Source organism: Penicillium atrosanguineum (genome assembly GCF_028827265.1).
Source record: "Penicillium atrosanguineum strain IBT 20685 chromosome Unknown utg000008l_segment0_segment0, whole genome shotgun sequence".
NCBI lineage: Eukaryota > Fungi > Ascomycota > Eurotiomycetes > Eurotiales > Aspergillaceae > Penicillium > Penicillium atrosanguineum.
In genome coordinates, this window is record NW_026623140.1 from 64,950 (window position 1) to 84,898 (window position 19,949).

At 46.0% G+C, this 19,949-nt stretch overlaps 4 protein-coding genes across 4 annotated transcripts; 3 read left to right on the top strand and 1 right to left on the bottom strand.

The window, feature by feature from the left end:
- Positions 1–3,704: 3,704 nt before the first annotated feature.
- Positions 3,705–3,956, top strand: N7443_009509 (uncharacterized protein; the record flags this gene model as incomplete). Its single annotated transcript, XM_056889565.1, has 1 exon — positions 3,705–3,956. One exon carries the CDS (start codon positions 3,705–3,707, stop codon positions 3,954–3,956), a length of 252 nt encoding a protein of 83 aa, XP_056736056.1.
- A 2,696-nt stretch (positions 3,957–6,652) lies between these two features.
- N7443_009510 (alkene reductase) lies at positions 6,653–7,759 on the bottom strand (the record flags this gene model as incomplete). The annotated part of the gene is made up of 1 exon (XM_056889566.1): positions 6,653–7,759. The coding sequence occupies one exon, from the start codon at positions 7,757–7,759 to the stop codon at positions 6,653–6,655; it is 1,107 nt and encodes a 368-aa protein (XP_056736057.1).
- Positions 7,760–10,759: 3,000 nt separating this feature from the next.
- N7443_009511 (UbiD family decarboxylase) lies at positions 10,760–12,378 on the top strand (the record flags this gene model as incomplete). Its single annotated transcript, XM_056889567.1, has 2 exons — positions 10,760–11,425; positions 11,512–12,378. 2 exons carry the CDS (start codon positions 10,760–10,762, stop codon positions 12,376–12,378), a joined length of 1,533 nt encoding a protein of 510 aa, XP_056736058.1.
- A 6,731-nt stretch (positions 12,379–19,109) lies between these two features.
- N7443_009512 (uncharacterized protein) lies at positions 19,110–19,691 on the top strand (the record flags this gene model as incomplete). The annotated part of the gene is made up of 1 exon (XM_056889568.1): positions 19,110–19,691. The coding sequence occupies one exon, from the start codon at positions 19,110–19,112 to the stop codon at positions 19,689–19,691; it is 582 nt and encodes a 193-aa protein (XP_056736059.1).
- Between the last annotated feature and the right edge of the window lie 258 nt (positions 19,692–19,949).

Sequence of the window (19,949 nt, forward strand, 5' to 3'; positions counted from 1 at the left end):
GCAGCTATCTCGCACAGGGTCCTATCGTTAGCAATTAGGTGTGTCTGCTAAGTGCCATTAGTCCTAGACCGTTTCCTCCGATTGCCGGCCATAATTATCGTGCAGGGTAGGAAATCTTGAATGAGCATCCGTGGTCTATCGTCATCAAAGTTTCGCCAGCCAATGCAACCTAAAGGCGATATCTATGTTGTCTCAGCAGTCTGCTGACCACCGTCAGGTGCGCGCGGGCTAATAGAGTCGACGATAAAGAATTGTGAGTATAGCCTCATATCACCCAAAGCATACTAACGTATTTGGGGAGCCACTTGCCAAGTGGTATAGGAATTGCCAAGTCTACAAGACATGCCGCCCTCGGATATGTAATCCGCGTCTTGCACACCCTCGCCGCCTTGCCGCGCGACGTGATCGATCTACCTGGCCATGTTATTGAGGATAACATGCGGCCAATGCCGACTGAGACGTCCTCGAGACACCACTCGACCTTCCATCGATTGGCCGTGGCAAGCCGATAATCGGCACCAACACTACTTGATATATTGCCTTACGACAAGCGGCTCAACGCCAGCGAATTTTCCCGAATGCATTTAGCGAAACTAGGTCGAGTAACCCACACCTCACAATCTCAGGCGGGCTGTCCTCCGTGCCAGTCTTTCTTGACTTCTCCGATACGTCTTATCCACTGATGTCCCGTCACCCGCACGGTCTAAACAATAGCAATGAATATCCCAATGAATATCCACGGCATCAGATCCACGCCCTTGCACTTTATCCAAAGATCTGCGATCGAAGCAAGCCGATCTGCGAGACTCCATAAAGTCTCGGTGTAGACCATCCCGACTATAAAGATGACTTCGATGACTACATCAAGTGACACGTGCCTCGGAGCATGCGACGAGTTCAAGAGGTCTAAGGCTGGTACAACGGCAGGCAAGAATTCGGACGAGAAATTGGACGGTGTAATCAGCGTGTTCGACTTGAGCCTCCTGCGCCGGCTATCAGCGTGCCAAGCACAAGAAGTGTATCTTTTCCACTGCTGTCTCCGTCAAAGACCGTGCCGTTTCTTGAATTACCAAGCGGATGCTAGTCGTGCCAGAGCAGCGGAAAGGGTAAAAAAGAGCAACAATCTAATATTTTGGTGATGTTGTCGCCTCATATTAGCGCATCTCCGCCTTCTCGAATGGTGGAAGATTTTGGGACGTGATGCGACCGCGGCCACAAGTTCATCACGTGACGGGCGGAGTCCAGCTTGGATTCTGCTAAAGACAAGTCGAATTCAAGATTCCAAAATCCGACACGCAGTTTTTTGCATAATTGAAAAAAAGAGGATTTTCTGTGTTCGGCGATACCAGTATCACATGACAGAACGCCGTGGTTGGGCGTGGAGAGCTACGAGAGAAGTGATTATGGACGAGTAGCAAAATAGACCGGAAATCTCTGTGAGGAACGGCAATTCGGAAAAGATCAGAACAGCGTTTACCTCCTCCGAGACAGACGTGCCGCATTTCGTGCATCAATGACCGGCTCAGCTTTCAAAAATTTAGATTTTACATGGCAGATCAGACTCGCCGTCGGCCCTGCCGTCAACTCCGACAACCTCCGAATCATTGGTCCTAGTACATTTATGTATAAAGAATGGCCCTTGGAAGAACGTCGGCTTTACTTGCTCGGAATAGATGACATACTACTCTATATCTCACATCGCTCCGTGCTGCAGCCTGATGGGCTGTCTCGAGCCTGGCCTCTCTAAAACTATGATTTGCCCGTACGAAGGCTTGATTAGCGTTGGGGTCTTACTGTTTTGCTTGATTCTCGACAAACCTGGAAATCGCGGCGTTCAATGGACCTGAATCTTGCATGAACAATACCGCGGACACAGTAACAGGTCGGGCCCCCATGACCCTGGATCCTTTTTGCACACGAAATCGGAGTGACGTGGCCGTCAGTGACTGAATCAGGGCTTTCGGCCTACCCCCAGCGGCCGGAATGATTCCAGGAAATCCGTTGAGTGATCCTGCTGCATGCTGTATGACTAGTCATGTTTCTCGGGGCGCTTGCATCCGACGAGCATATATGCTGCAAATGGTGATCGACTTTCATTGGAGCAATTGAACATATTTTGAGAAAGATTGATTTGTCATGTAGGCCCAGATCAGTGCTAGTAGACATTGGATCTGAAATCGATACGGAAATCGATACAGACGGAAAGACAGTAATAGTCCGGAGCGTACCTATACCGCTGGTGTTGCTCCGCCAGGGCCCAACGTAACTCCAGTGCCTATTGTAATTCAGAGTTAGGCCGTAATGTCTCCACAAGCTTGGTACGTCCTCATCCACGCCAACGTCACCATTTACTGACAATATGAAGAGAAGCTTCAGCTTCTGATAACACTTTTGAATGGCAAATTGAAAGGTGTCGCGCCAGCCCACGAGTTAAAAGTAGCAGCAGCTGAACAGGGCGATACCATACGAGACTCAGAGAAGTATCAGCAAACCCTCGAGAGATTCTTTGGAGACTATTAAAAACCTCGAGGAGAGGTATCAGCCCAATGGCTCGAAGTGATTCTCGAGAATTACATTTCCCAAGTTTCGAAAAGCTGTTCTAGACAATGTCTTTCTATAATGGTTGCTTGTAAAAAACCTCCACCAGCAGACAATATCCCTGGAAGGGTCCGTAGAACTATCAGGCATCCTATACGCTTAGCCAAAAGCAGTACAGGGTTGAGCAATGAAGTTAACTGGTCGGGGAGCCCGGGAAAGCTTCCCAGTCTCCCGCCACCAAGATCGCGGCGCTAGAATGGGGAGGGGTGGGCAAGCTCTCGAGGCCGATCGTATCTTTTAATTGATGTCACATCTTATCCTCTCGCTCTCGTTGGGCGGACAGAAACCGCCCCAAAAGTAAAAACAAGATTCCGGTGAGGGCTGAATCCCTGCGGCCTTTGGTTCATGTCTATCATATCATTGACTGGCGAGGCAACCATGCCTGTTGGAAGGTTCCAAGGCTGGTGCTACCAGCGTGTTTTTGTAATCGCTAGCCAGTGGGCGATCAGGGACGCGAATCACCCGGGGCCACCATCGGAGATACGTACCCGAAGGGTTCCGGGCTCAATGTGGGGCACAGAAAGGTGGGAAAATTCGCCACTCATTTTGCTACTCAATTTCGTTTTGCTGTCCTACTTACTTTCTTAAAAAGCCGAAAGCTTCAATTTTCTGGGCTTATACAGATCATCTAATTTTTGGGACACCGTACACTTCTCAATGGCGTCCCCAGCACCGAGACAGAAACGGCGAAGGGTTCCCTTGGCCTGCAGCACATGTCGACAACGTAAATCCCGAGTAAGTTTTACCTACGACAGTTGGATGAATCACAGGAAGCAGTCGAGAGACTCTTGCGATACTTCGTGGTGAAAGTTATACTGTGTACAGTTATTTATTCCGCGTTCTCTTTTCAGCTCGCTGGGCCCTCGCCCTTGCCTATGAAAGGTCCAAAAAGCAAGGGAAAAGACATGCTACAGTTAAGAATCTAACTCCTTGTCTTCGAACAGTGCACCGGTGAAAGGCCATGCTCTATGTGCAGGGAACTCCATACTGAGTGCCTGTATCCAGCAGACGGATCTTCCAATAATCTTACAGGAGAAAAGAGGTATTACTATGTTATCCCACTTTTCCATGAATATCGCAATAATTGGTTTAGATATCTTTTACAGATGGAGAAGAGGCTGGCCGATATCGAAAAAAAAGTCCAACAGCTTTGGCAGGCCAAGGGCCCAATCACTTCGAGGAATGTTGACAGCCACCCAACAGAGGGTGTAGCCCAGGAGCACCAATCCGATACGATGTCTGAACTTGGAGAGATCGATTCCTCAGAGAATGCTGTAGATGGGATGGGCACAATGAACTTAACCGAGGAAGAAGAGTCCGGCTTTTTTGGTATGCGTGAGAATCATGTGAAGGAGTAGTATGGTTTGCTAACCCCAGGAAGGTCCTTCATCCAACATAGCTTTCATGAGAAATCTATCTCGTGCAGCAGCGAAAGCAAAATTTAACGGCGTGTCGCGAATCAAATTACCGCCATCAATGAAGAAACGTGGTTGTAAGGTAAGCCTTGCTCAACCACAAGCCCCACTCGTCAGCCGAGAACCGATAGTCGAGGACTCTATCCCACCGGGACATGTGAATATCTATGCACTGCCACCAGAAGATCGCACCCGAATGTTGATCGAACAATACTTCGAAAAGACTGGCCAGCTACTCCCTTTCATTCATGAAATGTCTTTTTGTGAGACGTATCTCCAGATGCGGCTCAAAGGCTTCAGCAAGATCCGACGAAGCTGGCTCGGATTACTAAATATAATCCTTGCTATATCCGCAAGTCTATCAATGAAAGATGAACTTACACCGGAAGAACGTATTCAAGAGTCAGATATTTATTATCAAAGAGCCAATAGTCTCTGTGACAGAGATTCGAAGCGTAACGCAAGTCTTGAGATGGGTGAGTAGGATTTGATACCGACCCAGGGATCCTAATTTCACTACATTCATTTTATTGACCTGGCAATTACTAGTTCAATACCTTTTGGTATTGGGGCAGTACCTTCAAGGGACCCAAAAATCAAACCAAGCTTGGACCACTCATGGCCTAGCTATCTCTGCTGCTTATCAGATAGGTTTGCATTCGCCTGATACAAATCAAGGATATTCTCTATTGGAGTATGAAATTCGCAAACGCACGTGGTTCGGCTGTGTTCTTCTGGATCGGTGAGGATTGTGAACCCCAGCCTTCATGATGGGAGGTACTCATATCGCATCAGCACTCTCAGTATGACTTTTGGTCGTCCTTGCTCGATTCCCGAATCCTACATACAGTTTGATTTGCCTTCTCGGGAAATAAAAATGCTGAGCTCTGGCTCAGAGAGCAGCGGCTCTTCCCAGCTGGATGGTGCTTTCTTTACAGCCGCAATGTGAGCATTCCGGGCTATTACTTTCTGAGTGCTGACGAACGTTTAGCAAGTTGTATGTGATACTGTATCGAGTTTTGAATACCTGCTATGGACAAAATCTTGGTCTCCGAAATTTACTGGGCACTGCGAATTCGATGTCACACATACTTGATAAACAGCATCAGCTCAACGAATGGCGTACCCAGCTCGTGCCATCTCTAGGATTGCACATCTATGAGCGCTTGATGACCCCTGAGGATGTGGAAGATATGGACCCGCACTATATGATACGCTACCGGTTTGACATTGTCCTTTCTGTGCGCTACCATAATCTGCGTATACTCTTGCATCGTCCTTGCCTTGAAAGACTTCTGGAAGCCTTTTGGCTTCCTAGCGATACGCCTGCCGAGGATGAAAGAAGGATCTTCATGCCTATGGATCTTGCAAGCGTGCATAGTTGTGTTGAATCTGCCAGTTACATCATTGCCATGGTCCATAGTATTACGGTATCTACACACCGACATCACGAGTTCTTGGGCGCGTGGAACTATTCATTATACTACAGTCAGTGAAGGGTCTTCAATCGTCGTATGTTTTCGACATGTATACAAATGCTGATGGGATTCTAGCATTCAATGCCGCATTGGTAATAATTGGCTGCATGGTAGTAGCTTGGAAAGACCGAGGAGATGTTTCTTCGGCATGGGACACGGTGGACAAGGTGGACAAGTCCAGGGATTATATTGAGAAAGCCATTTTAGCACTTCGCCAACTTGATTCCGGAAATCGAGTCATAGCACGATGCGTTGAATACCTTTCGCAGCTTGTTCTCATCTTGGATACTTCGAGTAAGTTAAGTGTTCCCTTTAGGATCGGTGACGATAGCTTAATGCAATTACGCTGGCAACCCACGAAAACCACCAATCCTGCAAGACTATAATTGTCAGTATATCTTCTGAGGTTCACCGTGACTGATGAAGTTCACATATAGCTTCGGGTCGATCGCATTTAAGCAACCCAGCAGCTTCCAGTATGCTCTCAGAATACTCGGACGACCTTTTCACATCTGAATACACCGACGCATTACCTCACGCACCTGGGGGATGTTTTTATTGATCCGGATTTAGTTTCTTGGAAACATTTTCAATGCAGACGCGGAATGAAGCTGGAATGGTACGAGAAACTTTGGCTTTAAATAACTTGTATACACACTGATCAAGTAACCTGTTGATGATATTATATCACGGTCTTGCACAGAGTCCTATATTCTACATTTGTTTGACCTCTTTGAATCAAATCCTGCTTTCGGTGAGTTGAATAGAATACATTCGCCGTATTTCACAAACTCAAGGAATTGAACCTCTTCTTTATTGTGATCGTACAGTGCATATCTGTGCAGGATATGCCTGTCTCAGGAAGACACTATATAGCCTGGCAATCCTACTCATCTCCTCTCGACTGCTTTTATTTCTCAGCCGAGAGTTGCCTCCCCTCACGCTACCATAGCTCAACAGAGGCCATCATTTTTAGCGCACCTACGGGGTTACGACCAGGGGATTGGACCTCATCACTTGAGTATTGAATATATAATATACTAGTCTAAACGTCTCTCATTCTGAAGGATAGGCGAACAATTAATGAACATAGACTACCTCCTCAAAAAAAACGTCATATTCATCATAGGTGCAGTATCTTCAGCCTGTAATTCAACAACCTCAAACTGCTAGCTGGGCGGTCTTAAACTCGGTACTAAACTCATAATCAATGTACCCCTTCGGTTCCTTGGGCTGATAGAAAGTATCCCTATTGTAAGGAACCAGCTCCACTCCCTTCAGAATCCTAAACACCAGATCGGGGTTCGAAATAAATGGCCTTCCGATGCCAATAATCGCGTCATAATCCTTATACTTCCCATCGACCGCCTCCTTTGCCGAATCGGGCTTGTACCCACCGGCAATGATAATAGGCCCTACTCTACCATACGCCTCAAGGAAGAAGTCTAATTGATCCGTTGCCTCCACATCCGCATTTCCAGCAACCCGCGACTCGACGACGTGCACATATGCAAGCCTGAATTCCGCCATCTTGCGCGCAAGATAGCTGAATTGCGACACTGGGTCATCCATACGCATTCCCTGGAATGTGCTGAAGGGACTGAATCGGATACCTGTGCGGTCTGCATCCACGGCATCGACCACGGCGCGAGTCACTTCGACTGCGAAGCGGGCGCGGTTCTCGACGCTGCCGCCCCATCGGTCTGTACGAGTGTTCACGGTGTCCTGATTGAACTGGTCGATGAGGTAGCCGTTGGCGCCATGGATTTCGACACCGTCAAAGCCCGCGGAGATGGCGTTGCGGGCGGCTTGGGCGTAGTCTTTGATCCACTCTTGGATTTCAGATTCGGTGAGCTCGTGGGGCATTTTGGCGTCGGGCGTGATGGGGTTGGGGCTGCTAGAGACGAGTTGGAAATCGCCTTCCTTTTTGAGCTGGTCTGGGCTTGCGACGCGACCTAGGGCCCAGAGTTGGAGGTAGATGTAGGAGCCCTTGGTGTGGACGGCGGAAGTGACTTCTTTCCAGGCGGCAATTTGGGAGGAGGTGTAGATTCCCGGCACGTTAGGTGCGCCACCGGCCTGCGGCGAGACGAAGGTTGCTTCCGTGATTAGGAGGGTTCCCGGTACTGAGGCCCGCTGGGTGTAGTATTCTGCCACCATCGGTAGAGGGGTGTGGTTGTCGTCGGCGCGGAAGCGAGTCATTGGTGCCATGGCGATGCGATGGGAAAGGTCTAGACGACCGACATGGAGAGGGCGGGAAAGCTTTGTCATTGTGGGCGCTTTTATGTTCGTTGAGGTCGTATGAGCTACGTTTGGGAGGACCAATGCCGGGGATGCAGTGAAGACGCAGGGTAGATTGAAATGGTAGTATAATAGGATTGACAAGAGTAGTATGTACAAGGTCGGGCGTCTTTATAGATGGAAATTATACCTACGAGGTGATTTCTAAGCAGGTATGTATGCCGGTGGAGCAATTGCAGTGGAGTTGCCGAATTGCATGGAATCGATAAGTCTCGGAGTCGAATCAACTTTTAAGTCAACTTTCAGAATCCAAGTACAAGTACTTAGCTGTGTTAGTCCGGATTGTAACGACAAAAGTCGACTCTTTGAATCGGGAATTGATAGGGACATGGTGACGTTCGTTAGGTCCTCGGGATGCCGATCGTATTCCGACCACTGTTACCGAAGTTATCATGACACCAGCAGCCATTGCCACACTATGACCAGGTCCACATCACTATTTCCTATGTCCCCGAAGTCCTCTTTTGCACCCGAAAAGCCATTCTCTCTCCCCGGCCGATCTATCCGTTGGAAATGGGTCCATCGGGCTCATCGTCCCGCATATAAACAGGGTCGCATCGGGGAAACCCCATTTCTGCGAGAGAAAAAACCATCAGCCAATCAATATTCTTAGCATTATCTCAGTTCTTTTGTTGTTCATTTCTTTCTCCACGGCTCCTGCACCGCGACGATGTTCGCTATCCAGACCTTCCTATGCCTGAGAAACGTGACCATCACAAGGCAAAACTTGTGTACTTAATAATGAAATATCTCAAACGAATTAGTTGAATAACGGCCTCATCGTCACTGCGTTCGCTAGCGTCATGCTACACATCGCCAGCTGGGTCTTCAATTGTGGGTGTATCGGCTCTGAACGCGGGAGGTGAGGATCGGACTGACACCGCTCGCAGTTGCTTATATTTGAGGGTGACCCGTTTTTGATATTCTGGGCTCCCGGGGCTCCCGGGGATCCAGGTTCTCAAGCCTAAGCTTGGGTGTAGCGTTGTTGCCTTTAATGATTGTGCCGTCATTGATGAACTCAGCGAGCTCTTCATCAGGGGTATTCTGCTGGGGTTACTCTGAAAGGGACTGGTCTGAGAGAGTTGGATGTTGAATCAGTTGCCCTTGTCCGGCTGTTCGTTCATAATTCCTCCGGCTCGCCCATGTGGCGCTTCTTCTACATAGTGAGCTCTTGTGCGGTCGTCTGAGACGCTGCCTGCGGGCTGCGACGACGTCGATCGTGGATTTGTCGCTGTCACAGAGTTATTTTGTTCCGAAGGCTACTGCGCTTAATCTTTCGGCGTAGTTGTTTGGGTGAGCTCCTCAAGTGACGTAGGCCGCTGAGGGCACTGGCAGTGTTGCCTCCTGTTGTTATGTCTAAGCGATGTCAGCGATCGTCTCCTGGGTAAGTTTCATCGACATCACTGTAGGCCACGACTCCCCACGACGGCTCTTGAATCACCGAGCCAGGCCGCAAAAGGGGACTATCTAGGAAATACAACCATCATACAAATTCTACACGATCGCTTCTTGAGGCCATATATGTAGCGCTGCTATGCATGCTGTAATCTGGCGATTCAAGCCGAGAGTTTTTATTTCTAGCCTAACGAAGTCACGTACCCAAAGGAGCAGCTGGATCATTTTTAACATGATGGCGACTTAGGCTCGGTGATAACTTCTGACGAGCTTTACGTTATTCCTCTTTTTTCCACCCGTTCCAACGTTCAAAATTTCCCGTATCGAGGTTGAACAAATCCAGCATTCTCCCCACACTCTGATTGACCAGATCCTCAACCGACGAAGGTCTTATGTAAAACGCTGGCACAGGTGGAAATATTATCGCTCCACTCCGTGACACAGACAACATATTTCGCAGATGAATGTCGCTCAATGGCGTTTCTCTGGTCACTAGGACCAGTTTTCGCCTCTCCTTCAGCATTACATCTGCGGTCCGAGAAATCAAATCATCACAGAACCCGGAACTTATCGCTGCAAGTGTCTTCATACTGCAAGGCAAAATAATCATTCCATCCGTATGGAATGACCCACTGGAGATGGATGCTGCCATATCACTGATATTATAAACGTGATCGGCGAGAGCCTTGACATTGGAAGGATGATAGTCTGTCTCATATTTTATTGTTGATTCGGCCCATTTGGATATGATCAGGTGGGTTTCGATGTGGAGACGGCGAAGGGCGATCAGTAAATTGATTCCCAGTATTGTTCCGGTAGCGCCTGTGATTGCCACCACGATCTGCTTCCGTGGCTCCCCTTCTTGGGGCTGACTGGTGGGCATTGTCGATTATGAGTGTTAAGAGCGCACTCGGAGTTCTCGGGGCAATCAGAAAAGAGGATAGGGCAATATCCAGGTTTGGTGCTTGCCGTTATGGAAGCGATGGCCAAGGTCGAGAAGAGGTCCCTTTCATTTAAATATGCCCGCCTCTACCTTCGTTACCCTATCGTAGCCAAAATATAATTTGTCCTGCTTGAAATAATAGTGGTGATGGTCTTTGGCTTGGCAATCACTTCCTGGGTGTAGATCGGATCCTTTCGTAACGTATCTCCCGATGCGGAAATCACATTTATGGATCGGATCTACGGCTTGTAAATACCATTGACCTGCTGGACCTGTTTGGCAGTCGGACCGACTGGTCATGGCCTGCAACCGTCAGAGAAAAGTAACGATCGGATAGACCGGCCGGGGAAATAGGGCGGCATTCGGGAAATAGTGATGTGGCCATAGTCTGACAATGCACGGCTGCTGGTGTGATAATATTTGGTGACGGATGTTCGGAATACTATCGGCATCCAGAGGCTCAGCGAACTCCACAATGTCCCTATCTCCCCGGTCATGGATTACGCCGTAAGTCGCGTAATCAAGAGAAGCACAAGGACGAATATATTAAACCAAGACCTCAACATACAACAAGGAAGAAAAAAATTTGCTCTACTACCTCTGCTTTTACCAAAACTCTCAAGTGTCAAAACATGTCTACAGGAAAGCTCTCTGCCGCGTCATCCCTACGCACCTTCCTTGAAGAATGTAAGGCGGAGGGAGATCTTGTGGAAATCAGTCTGGAAGTGGATCCTCATCTCGAGTCTGGTGCCATCTCTCGCCGTGCATACGAAACGGGTAGTCCAATGCCGCTCATCAACAACCCCAAGGGTAAAGATGGACCAGAAGGTCTCTTCCGCATTCTCGGTGCTCCAGTGGGTGTACGAAATGATCGAGCAACTCGATACGCTCGTTTGGCGAAGTCTATTGGGCTGCCTTCCAACGCAACTGGACATGACATCATCCAGAAGCTCCTAGACTCAAAAAAAGCTGATCCTATTCCGTCTGTCCAAGTTCACGACGCACCGGTCAAGGAGTACAAGATCTTCGGCGATGAAATCGACCTCCTCAAGCTGCCGGTTCCAAAGAATCACGCAAGCGATGGAGGCAGATATCTTCTCACTTACGGGCTACACAGTGTTCAAACTCCGGATGGGAAATGGGTGAACTGGGCTATCACCCGTTGCATGGTGATCGGTAAAAGGCAATTGACCGGCCTTGTGGACGTGAACCAGGACATTGGGGCCATCTGGGCGATGTGGAAGGCTCAGGGAAAGGACACACCCTGGGCTTGCGCCCTTGGCGTTCCACCAGCAGCTGTAAGCTCTATTCTAATTTCTTTATATATGTTGTGTCAACGCCATACGTCATTTGTCCAGAATGCTAACATCTTGAAAATTCCAAGGCCGTGGCTAGTGGTATGCCACTCCCTAAATATGTGAACGAGCCGGATTATGTCGGTGCTATCACAGGAGCTCCTGTCGAGGTCATAAAGTGTGAGACAAACGAAATTGTAGTTCCGGCACAGTCTGAGGTAGTTCTTGAAGGATGTATCTCCGCAACCGAGACGGCGGTTGAAGGGCCCATGGGGGAATATCACGGTTTTATCTTCCCGGCCAAGAAAGCGCCACAGCCGGTAATAAAGGTTAACGCGATTACCTATCGAAGCAACCCCATCGTTCCGATCACTGTCGCAGGTCGTTCTCCAGACGAAACTCATACCGTTTGGGCTTTGTCGATCTGCGCTGAAATCCTCGACTTATTGCAGCAGGCAGACCTACCTATCACTAAGGCCTGGTGCCCGTACGAGTCTCAGGCCATCTGGTACGTGGTTCAGGTTGATCGGAAGAGGCTTGTGGAAATGAAGACCACGCCTGAGACATTCTGCCGCCAAGTCGGGGATATTGTTTTCTCCTCCAAGCCTGGTCGATTCGTACCAAAGGTCTTTGTTGTTGGTGACAATATCGATCCCAGTGACTTGCATGAGGTCGTCTGGGCAGAAGCGACCAAGTCCCAGCCACAAGACAGCGACTTCTTCTTCGTGGGTAAATATCCAACCTATGATCTAGTGCCATACGCCACCCACGGCTTTAACCCTCGCAAATTGCAAGCCAAGGTTGTCAGACTGTGCATGTTGCCTGCGGAATTCAAGACTTTGGACCTGCCATGGGTCGAAGCTTCTTTCCGTGCATCTTACCCGGAAGATCTCAAGAAGAAAGTCTTGGATAAATGGCGGGCATATGGTTTTGAGGAAAATCCTGTAAATATCTAAGAATTTTACTAACTAAAACCGGTTAACTGTGCTATCGGGTCTCTATGTGTTGTGATATGAGGCTGGTGCAGATCAGGAACCAAAACGAAACATCGGAATTAATCCCGAGGGATCTATACGAAGAATCAAATTGATCTTCTCATTGTATCTATAGCCTCATGTCCATCTTGAATAGCTTAACACAATTCATACCTCCGAACTACAATATGTATTATACGTAGACGCCGTACCACCATCTCCACTAACACCTTATTTTACAACTTTATTTATTGACGTATATTTAATGAGATCTTGAACCTATTGCACCAGTTTTCTGACGGCCGTCAGAAAGTATTCTATAATTTGCCGTGGTGTTGAAACGTAATAAGTATACTGCGGTTCTCGCGGACGTACGCCTTGGCTGACCCGCAGTTGGCCTCATCTCGCCGAGAGGTTCTGCTCCGTGGTTCCATGAGAATCACCAATCTAGAACCTCTGCATTTTCTGCGGTAAGTGTTTCTAACATTTTTTTGCAAAAAGACTACTAAGAAGACAATGGTTCCGCAGATCTCTAAACCTTCCGCACCTAAAATGCGCACTGTCCTTGACCCCGGACCCAAGTTCATTCCTTTTGAAAACTCTCTTTGCTAGCTTACTCTCTGAAAAGTTATTCACCTACTCTCTCAATCTGCTTTGACCGATATAAAGTTTGGGATGACGAATCGCGCAACCAATACCCCGCCTTTCAGCCAGGTAAATATACTGCCAGGCTGGCGAAAGCTCTCGAACATGAAGCCAGGGCAAAAGAAAATTCTTGCTACCAAGTTACAATGGAACGCCAATCTGAAAAGCCTCTGTTAACTCAGAAAGAGCATAAAGGCGCACTACCTAACAGGGAAGAGCAACTTGGACGCCGCCACTGCAGCAAGGCTCTACACAAACCCGATCGAGAAACGGAATTGGTCAATTCTTCACAATTTAGACTATACCAGCCTATAAAATATGCAAACAATCGGTTAGTGAATATTTTCCCGACTATATAACTCAGATTTTCAATTCTAACTAGCTATGTTCAGACCTCTAGGGGAAGGGAAGCAAGGACCCTTCAAAAGTTTATCCGCGAGAGAGGAGCAGATAGAACAGCATAGCTTGCGATACAGTCTTTCATTATTGTTATTTAATTCAAAAAGACTGGTTTTATCTCTAATTTGTTCCGCGAGCTGATGCGTGCTATTTAAATTTACTTATTATCACCTATTATTTTTATAATATCATATAGCCCGTGCGCTACTTAAATAATATTAAACTGCTGCTCTTCTCACAATCGGTTCATACTGCACACTCCATAATCTAGCTTCTTAGTCGCGTAAACACGATATACGTATTCCATATCTAAGCCGACGACTGGTTCTCATTAAGCGCTGAGTAGGTGGACACCGGCGTTAAATATTCTATGATAAAAGTTAGTATATACTGAGAGATGTATTTAGGCCGTTTCGTACCTAATATTAATCTTTTTGTTTTCGTTAAGCCGTTGCTATTGGTAGGGCTAGGTTTAGTCGTGAGAATCGTCTCAAATTACCGGTTGATATTACTTTAGGCCCCACTTTTATTTAGAAGCTTTAGCCGGAAGCCCCTACTTGCTACCTGAAGGGAAATAGCCCCTAATCGTTTTTAGCGGCCTATAACCTAATTCCCACCAAGCCCGCCACCCCAACCATTTAATTATATATTCAGGAAGCAATAAAATAACCACAACGCCTTTATATTCAATTTAAACTTTATCGGGACATCTATTAGCCCCATGACCAGGTCTTCTGCATATGCTGCATGTATATTGACATTTGTTGGTCCGATCACCGGTCCCTGAAGGCCTCTGGGTGGGTGCTGCAGAGGATACCCCACCACCTTCTATACCACTTAGTAGACCAATACGTTGCTCATAGGCTTCATGAACAAACCAGCCCTCATCGCGCTGTATCTGCTTTCTTGGTAATAACCTTTTTTTCTACTTGGTATAGTTTGCAGCGCGTAGATCTACCACTTCTTACGCCAACAGAAGTATACCCTTAATAACCTTTTCACATGCCTTATAAGCCTGATCAAATGCCTCTTTAGTAGGCGTAGGTGGGCTATCAGACCGATATTTAATAAGCCGTCTTACTGATGCCCTATGCTTTGAAAGCTGCTTGAAATTGCTTGGTGTTTCAGGGCAATAAATACTTGATCGGCTTGATGGTCGGTCTGGCGTAGGCGGACGAAGCTGAATATTCAGTTTATCAAGGACTTCTACCGCATTTAATAGGATTAAACCGGTCGCTTTGAATGCATTTTAGATGCTTCTAGCCTGAAATGCGTCTTCGCGTGCGTATAGGTAGGCTGCAAGGAAATCGAGCTTGTCAATATAGTTAATACCCATACGCGTCTGTTAGTCTACCAGGCGGCCATATGATCGTTTTAGAACTGCGAAATAGCTTATATCTAGTGGCTATAATAGACGTGAGCTATACGGTGGTATATATATAGGTATTACCTCGTGTCGGCCGTGAAGGGAGGCGGATACCACGAAGCTTTTCGTGGCGCGGGGTACGCTTTTGTAGATGCTTCCCCACCACGGACCGTTGACTACCCGACCAAGGAAGGCTTGATCGGATAAAGATAGAAAAGAATAAGATAGAGTGTAAAGGGCTTATGCACTCTAAATGAGCACAATCCACAATCCTTAAACAAAGGACTAAGCAGAAGGTCTTTCTAAGCAGATAGAAAGGGATAGTAGAATATTTGAAGAGAGTGAAAGGTCTGTCATTTCTACTTAGTGTCTCGCGCGTATATATAGACAGAAAGTAGTCAAAGTCACATGCTTTATATCAGATAAACAGAATAGAATCAGGGAAGGAAATGTGATAGAACTGATGGCGTGATGAGGGATATGTCATCGATCTGGTGGGGTAAAGAGGGGTAAGCGGTTTGGAGGGGTAAATCATGTTCGCATTTCTTTTCTTCTTCTTCTTCTTCTTCTTCTTCTTCTTCTTCTTATGTTGAATAAGAGGATACCTTCACCTAATGTAGCATTGGTCTAAATTCCAACAAATATATATATAAAAAGAAAAGGAAATTTAATATAATTTATAGGGTTAAGATAACTAGCTATAGGTTAATAATGATAGTGCTACCTATAGTTAGACTAATTCCCGAAGCTATATTAAAGGCATAGAAGGCGACGGACTCAATATTATTTAGCGTTAAGGCTTTTAACTTAGATATAGCTTAGGACTAACCTATAGTGGTATAACTAGTTTCAATAAAGGCAAAGTTAACCGGAATATAATCTATTTTCCGAGAATCTACGGAACTAAATAAGACTTTGGTTTATATACTCGCCAAGACTATATTTTCCTCGAAGTCAGCAAAGCTAGAAAGGAAAAATATTTATATAAGTTCCACGCGTTTAAAAATATAGGAAGCGAAGCTACTAAAATCAAACGTAAGAGCACTTACTTAACTAAGACACTATTTCTAGCTCTCTAATAATTATAGAATAGACCTTTACTAATATAGCTTAGCGGATACTAATTGATACTATAATATAATAGGATATAATAATAGCATAATAGATTATATCTAGATTCTTAGTAAGGGAAGTATATATATCTACCTAAATAAGGGTATCGGCGGTGTTCCTAATAACGGTTTGAGTTTCTGGGGTCCTAATAAAGGTATATTCGACCCCCACACTATAGGGCCAAAAAAGGACCTAAACCGTCGAGATCTATATCTCGTTAATTAGGATGGAGATAGAGCCTATAATATTATCTAGACTAATCTAGATAACGATAACCGTGTTAGTCTGTGGCGCAATCGCATTAAATATACTAGGGATTTTAATTAGGAATACTATACAAATCCGGCGCCAGATCCCTATTGTCCAGAAAAACGTGGAATTAGTCAATTCAATAACCCCGTTTATATAGCCGGTGTCTCAGGAAATGGCAGAGCCGACTACCTTTGCGTTTAAAAGGATAGTCGATCTTAGGGATGGACCTAGTTAAAAACAGGGTCCTTTAAATATATCGATTAATTCAAATTTTCCGAAGGGAAAGATCGAGCCAATCTCCACTAGGCCGACGTTGATAGTGATAGTAAAGCGGATATGATCCATACCGACAAGTTCAATAGCGACGGCACTGTCTGGCACAATAAAGGTCGAAAAGATATTGGTGGCTCGCGCTACTGGTGGGATCCTGTTGGGAAGAAGTTTCAAGGTGCTTTTAAGGGCTCTTGTACCTATTTTCCGGACCTTGATGGCAACGGCCGTGCTGACATGCACTCGATCATACACCCCATCGATAACACTTCCAAAACTTGGTTCAGTCTATGCGGCCGCACCGACAAGACTGGCGACGATGGACCTAATAGTCATAGAAGCCATCTTACGCCGGAATTCGATCATCTATACACTAAAAACGAGGTGTTGGAATTTGGACCAATGCTACATTAGGTGAAGGTATCCTCTTATTCAACATAAGAAGAAGAAGAAGAAAAGAAAGAGATGCGAACATGATTTACCCCTCCAAATCGCTTACCCCTCTTTACCCCACTAGATCAATGACATATTCTTTATCACGCCATCAGCTCTATTATATTTCCTTCCCTGATTCTATTCTGGTTATCTGATATAAAGCATGTGACTTTAACCACTTTCTGTCTATATATACGCGCGAGACACTAAGTAGAAATGACAGACCTTTCACTCTCTTCAAATATTCTACTATCCCTTTCTATCTGCTTAGAAAGACCTTCTGCTTAGTCCTTTGTTTAAGGATTGTGGATTGTGCTCATTTAGAGTGCATAAGCCCTTTACACTCTATCTTATTCTTTTCTATCTTTATCCGATCAAGCCTTCCTTGGTCGGGTAGTCAACGGTCCGTGGTGGGGAAGCATCTACAAAAGCGTACCCCGCGCCACGAAAAGCTTCGTGGTATCCGCCTCCCTTCACGGCCGACAGGTAATTACCTTTTAGGCCGTACAGAGGCCTATTATGAAGCTAGTCTCGTTAAAGTTATAGATATTGTCCGGTAGGATACTATATTGCTGAATTATAGCTTATACGAGGTTAAACCACGCTTAAATAATCTTTGGATTCTCTTATTCGGCTCGCTGGTAATTATATCGTGGAGAAAAGCGAGCTTTGAGCTCTGGACGGCGCTAGGTAAAGTTATATACCTATTTTTCGCTGACGGCCTGGATAGGGGTAGAACCGCGCTTCGTAAGTAGAATATTCGCTATTTCTCGTATATAAGCTTGCGTAGGGGCTGTACCGCGTAGATCTAGCGATAATATCCGTTATTAGAGTATATCCTCTTCGATTTAGGTCAATTTGTGACTATTTACGCGAGATTTAGCGCGATTTATGGTACCGCGAAGCCGATACGTGAGCGTACAACGATTAACTTGAAATCGATCTGTAGCCTTCCGAATAGTGCTGATTTCTTTATTTTTAATAAATTTTCTGTGTACAAACATTCAGCAAAGTGCTTTCTGGGCCATCCAAGTCTAAATATCCAGATTTGACTATTGCCAAAGCGCTTATACTGGCGGGAGACGATGTAAGTTCTTTGTTTGTGTTTACTTTTATTTTTATTTTTTTCTTCACCTACAGTCTTTGTCAGCTAAAGCTAACCTCTATATATGGGCACCGGTAATGTTATTATGGCTCGAAACCATGTGCGGGCAGCGAGTAAAATGGTGGAGATCAATGGGGGACCTAAACATCTCGGGTTAACTGGGTTCCTTGAGATCATACTCGATAGATTTGTTGAGGAAAAAGGGCTCTTATCAGGGCCACCAGAGGCCTTCTCTCTGGCTCGTGTTATATGAAACTATATGGAGAAGGAAGGAGGAAAAAAGAGAGATGTAGATTCTAGAGATGGAAGCTATGGAACTAGATCTATCATGGAGGCTGAGGCAAGGGATGCGGTGAAGAGGGGCAGAATCCCATTCACTGTGAACAGAAACATTTCAAGCGGCGAGATGGATCGTAAGAGCGTCAGTAATACTACAGCACTCCTCCACCTTTCGTTTATCTAATTAAGACGTGCTTGCCTGAAGACCCAGGTACATTCACATCATTTATTATCTTCGGCATTTCGCTTTACATTCAGAAAAATTTATAAACAAACCAGAGACTGAATTAAGGATATGTATGTATTTTATTGGGTAATGACCTGCGCTTACTCTTCCTTTACTCCGATCCAAAGGAATGAATTCCCCGGTTGCCCGCCAAGAACTGGCCCTTCCCGATTTGGAAGACCAGTCTGTTTGATAGATGAGTGACGTCCTTCGTGTAGTTGGATTTCTAAGTTTCGGAGATCGAAATTTATGAGTTGAGGGATATATTATAAATGCAACTGTGAGGATAAACATATATAAACACTGTTGCAAAGGCGATATGACTCATTATAGTAAGCTTTGAAGACTGATCAATTTGCCTTCCACTTAAAGTGAGATTCTGGAGGTGGAAAGGTGTGTCTTGCTAAGTAAGTGTACGAAAGGATAGAAATATGCCTTAAGGGCGGTGCCGTATGGCAGAAAAAGTAGGGTAACGTGACCGTTCGTATCCCCATACAAGGCCGTGTTATCACAAAAGTATTCCCCCATATTTGCGAATGACTCCAGTTTTCTTGAATCGTGTACTTGCTAATCGATTTTGAGATAGAACAATAACCCTATCAAATCAAATTGTCCTCGTCATGATGTCTGACCACAGAACAGCTACCATCGAAAAAGGCTCCCTTGTTCTTGTTACTGGAGCTAATGGGTTCGTGGCTTCTCACATCGTCAAGCAGTTGTTGGAACGTGGCCTCAAAGTTCGTGGCTCTGTGAGGGATATCAATCGCACATCTTGGCTCGTCAAAGGCGCGCTCAAGGAGTATGCCAGTAAAGGTGACTTCGAACTTGTGACCGTCGAGGACTTTACCGCCGAAGGTGTTTACAACGATGCGATAAAGGGCGTATCTGCAATTATCCTTGTTGCGAGTATTGTTACCTTCGCTTCGGATCCTGCAACTGTCATTCCTATAACAGTTGCTGCGGCCACACGTATCCTGGAAGCAGCACTAACAGAATCGTCGGTTAAGGCCTTTATCTATACAAGCTCTATTGTCGCAGCTACGACACCCCAGCCCGGAAACTCTACTCATGTGGATCGTAATACGAGGAATGACAAGATTACGGAGCTGGCTTGGGCACGACCTCCTTGGCCTGAATCCCATGGCAGCATTGTATACGGCGCGAGCAAAGTTGCCGCAGAAAAGGACCGTGTGGGAATTCTATGACCAGAAAAAGCCACCTTTCCGAGTCAACTCCGTCAATCCAGCAAGGAGCTCAATAGCCAAGGAAACCTCAGCATTTCTGTTATACGCAGCTGCTAAGCGAAATTTCGCAGCCAGAGTGTAACTGTGTGGCCCTGGTGTGTGGAGTCTTTTATTGGCTTTTATGATGAGTTGAACACGATTATTCAAGACCTAAGGCTCTTTTCCTCGGCTCAAACCTAAAGCCCATGTGAATGGAGTAGAGATGCTACCAGTATTGAG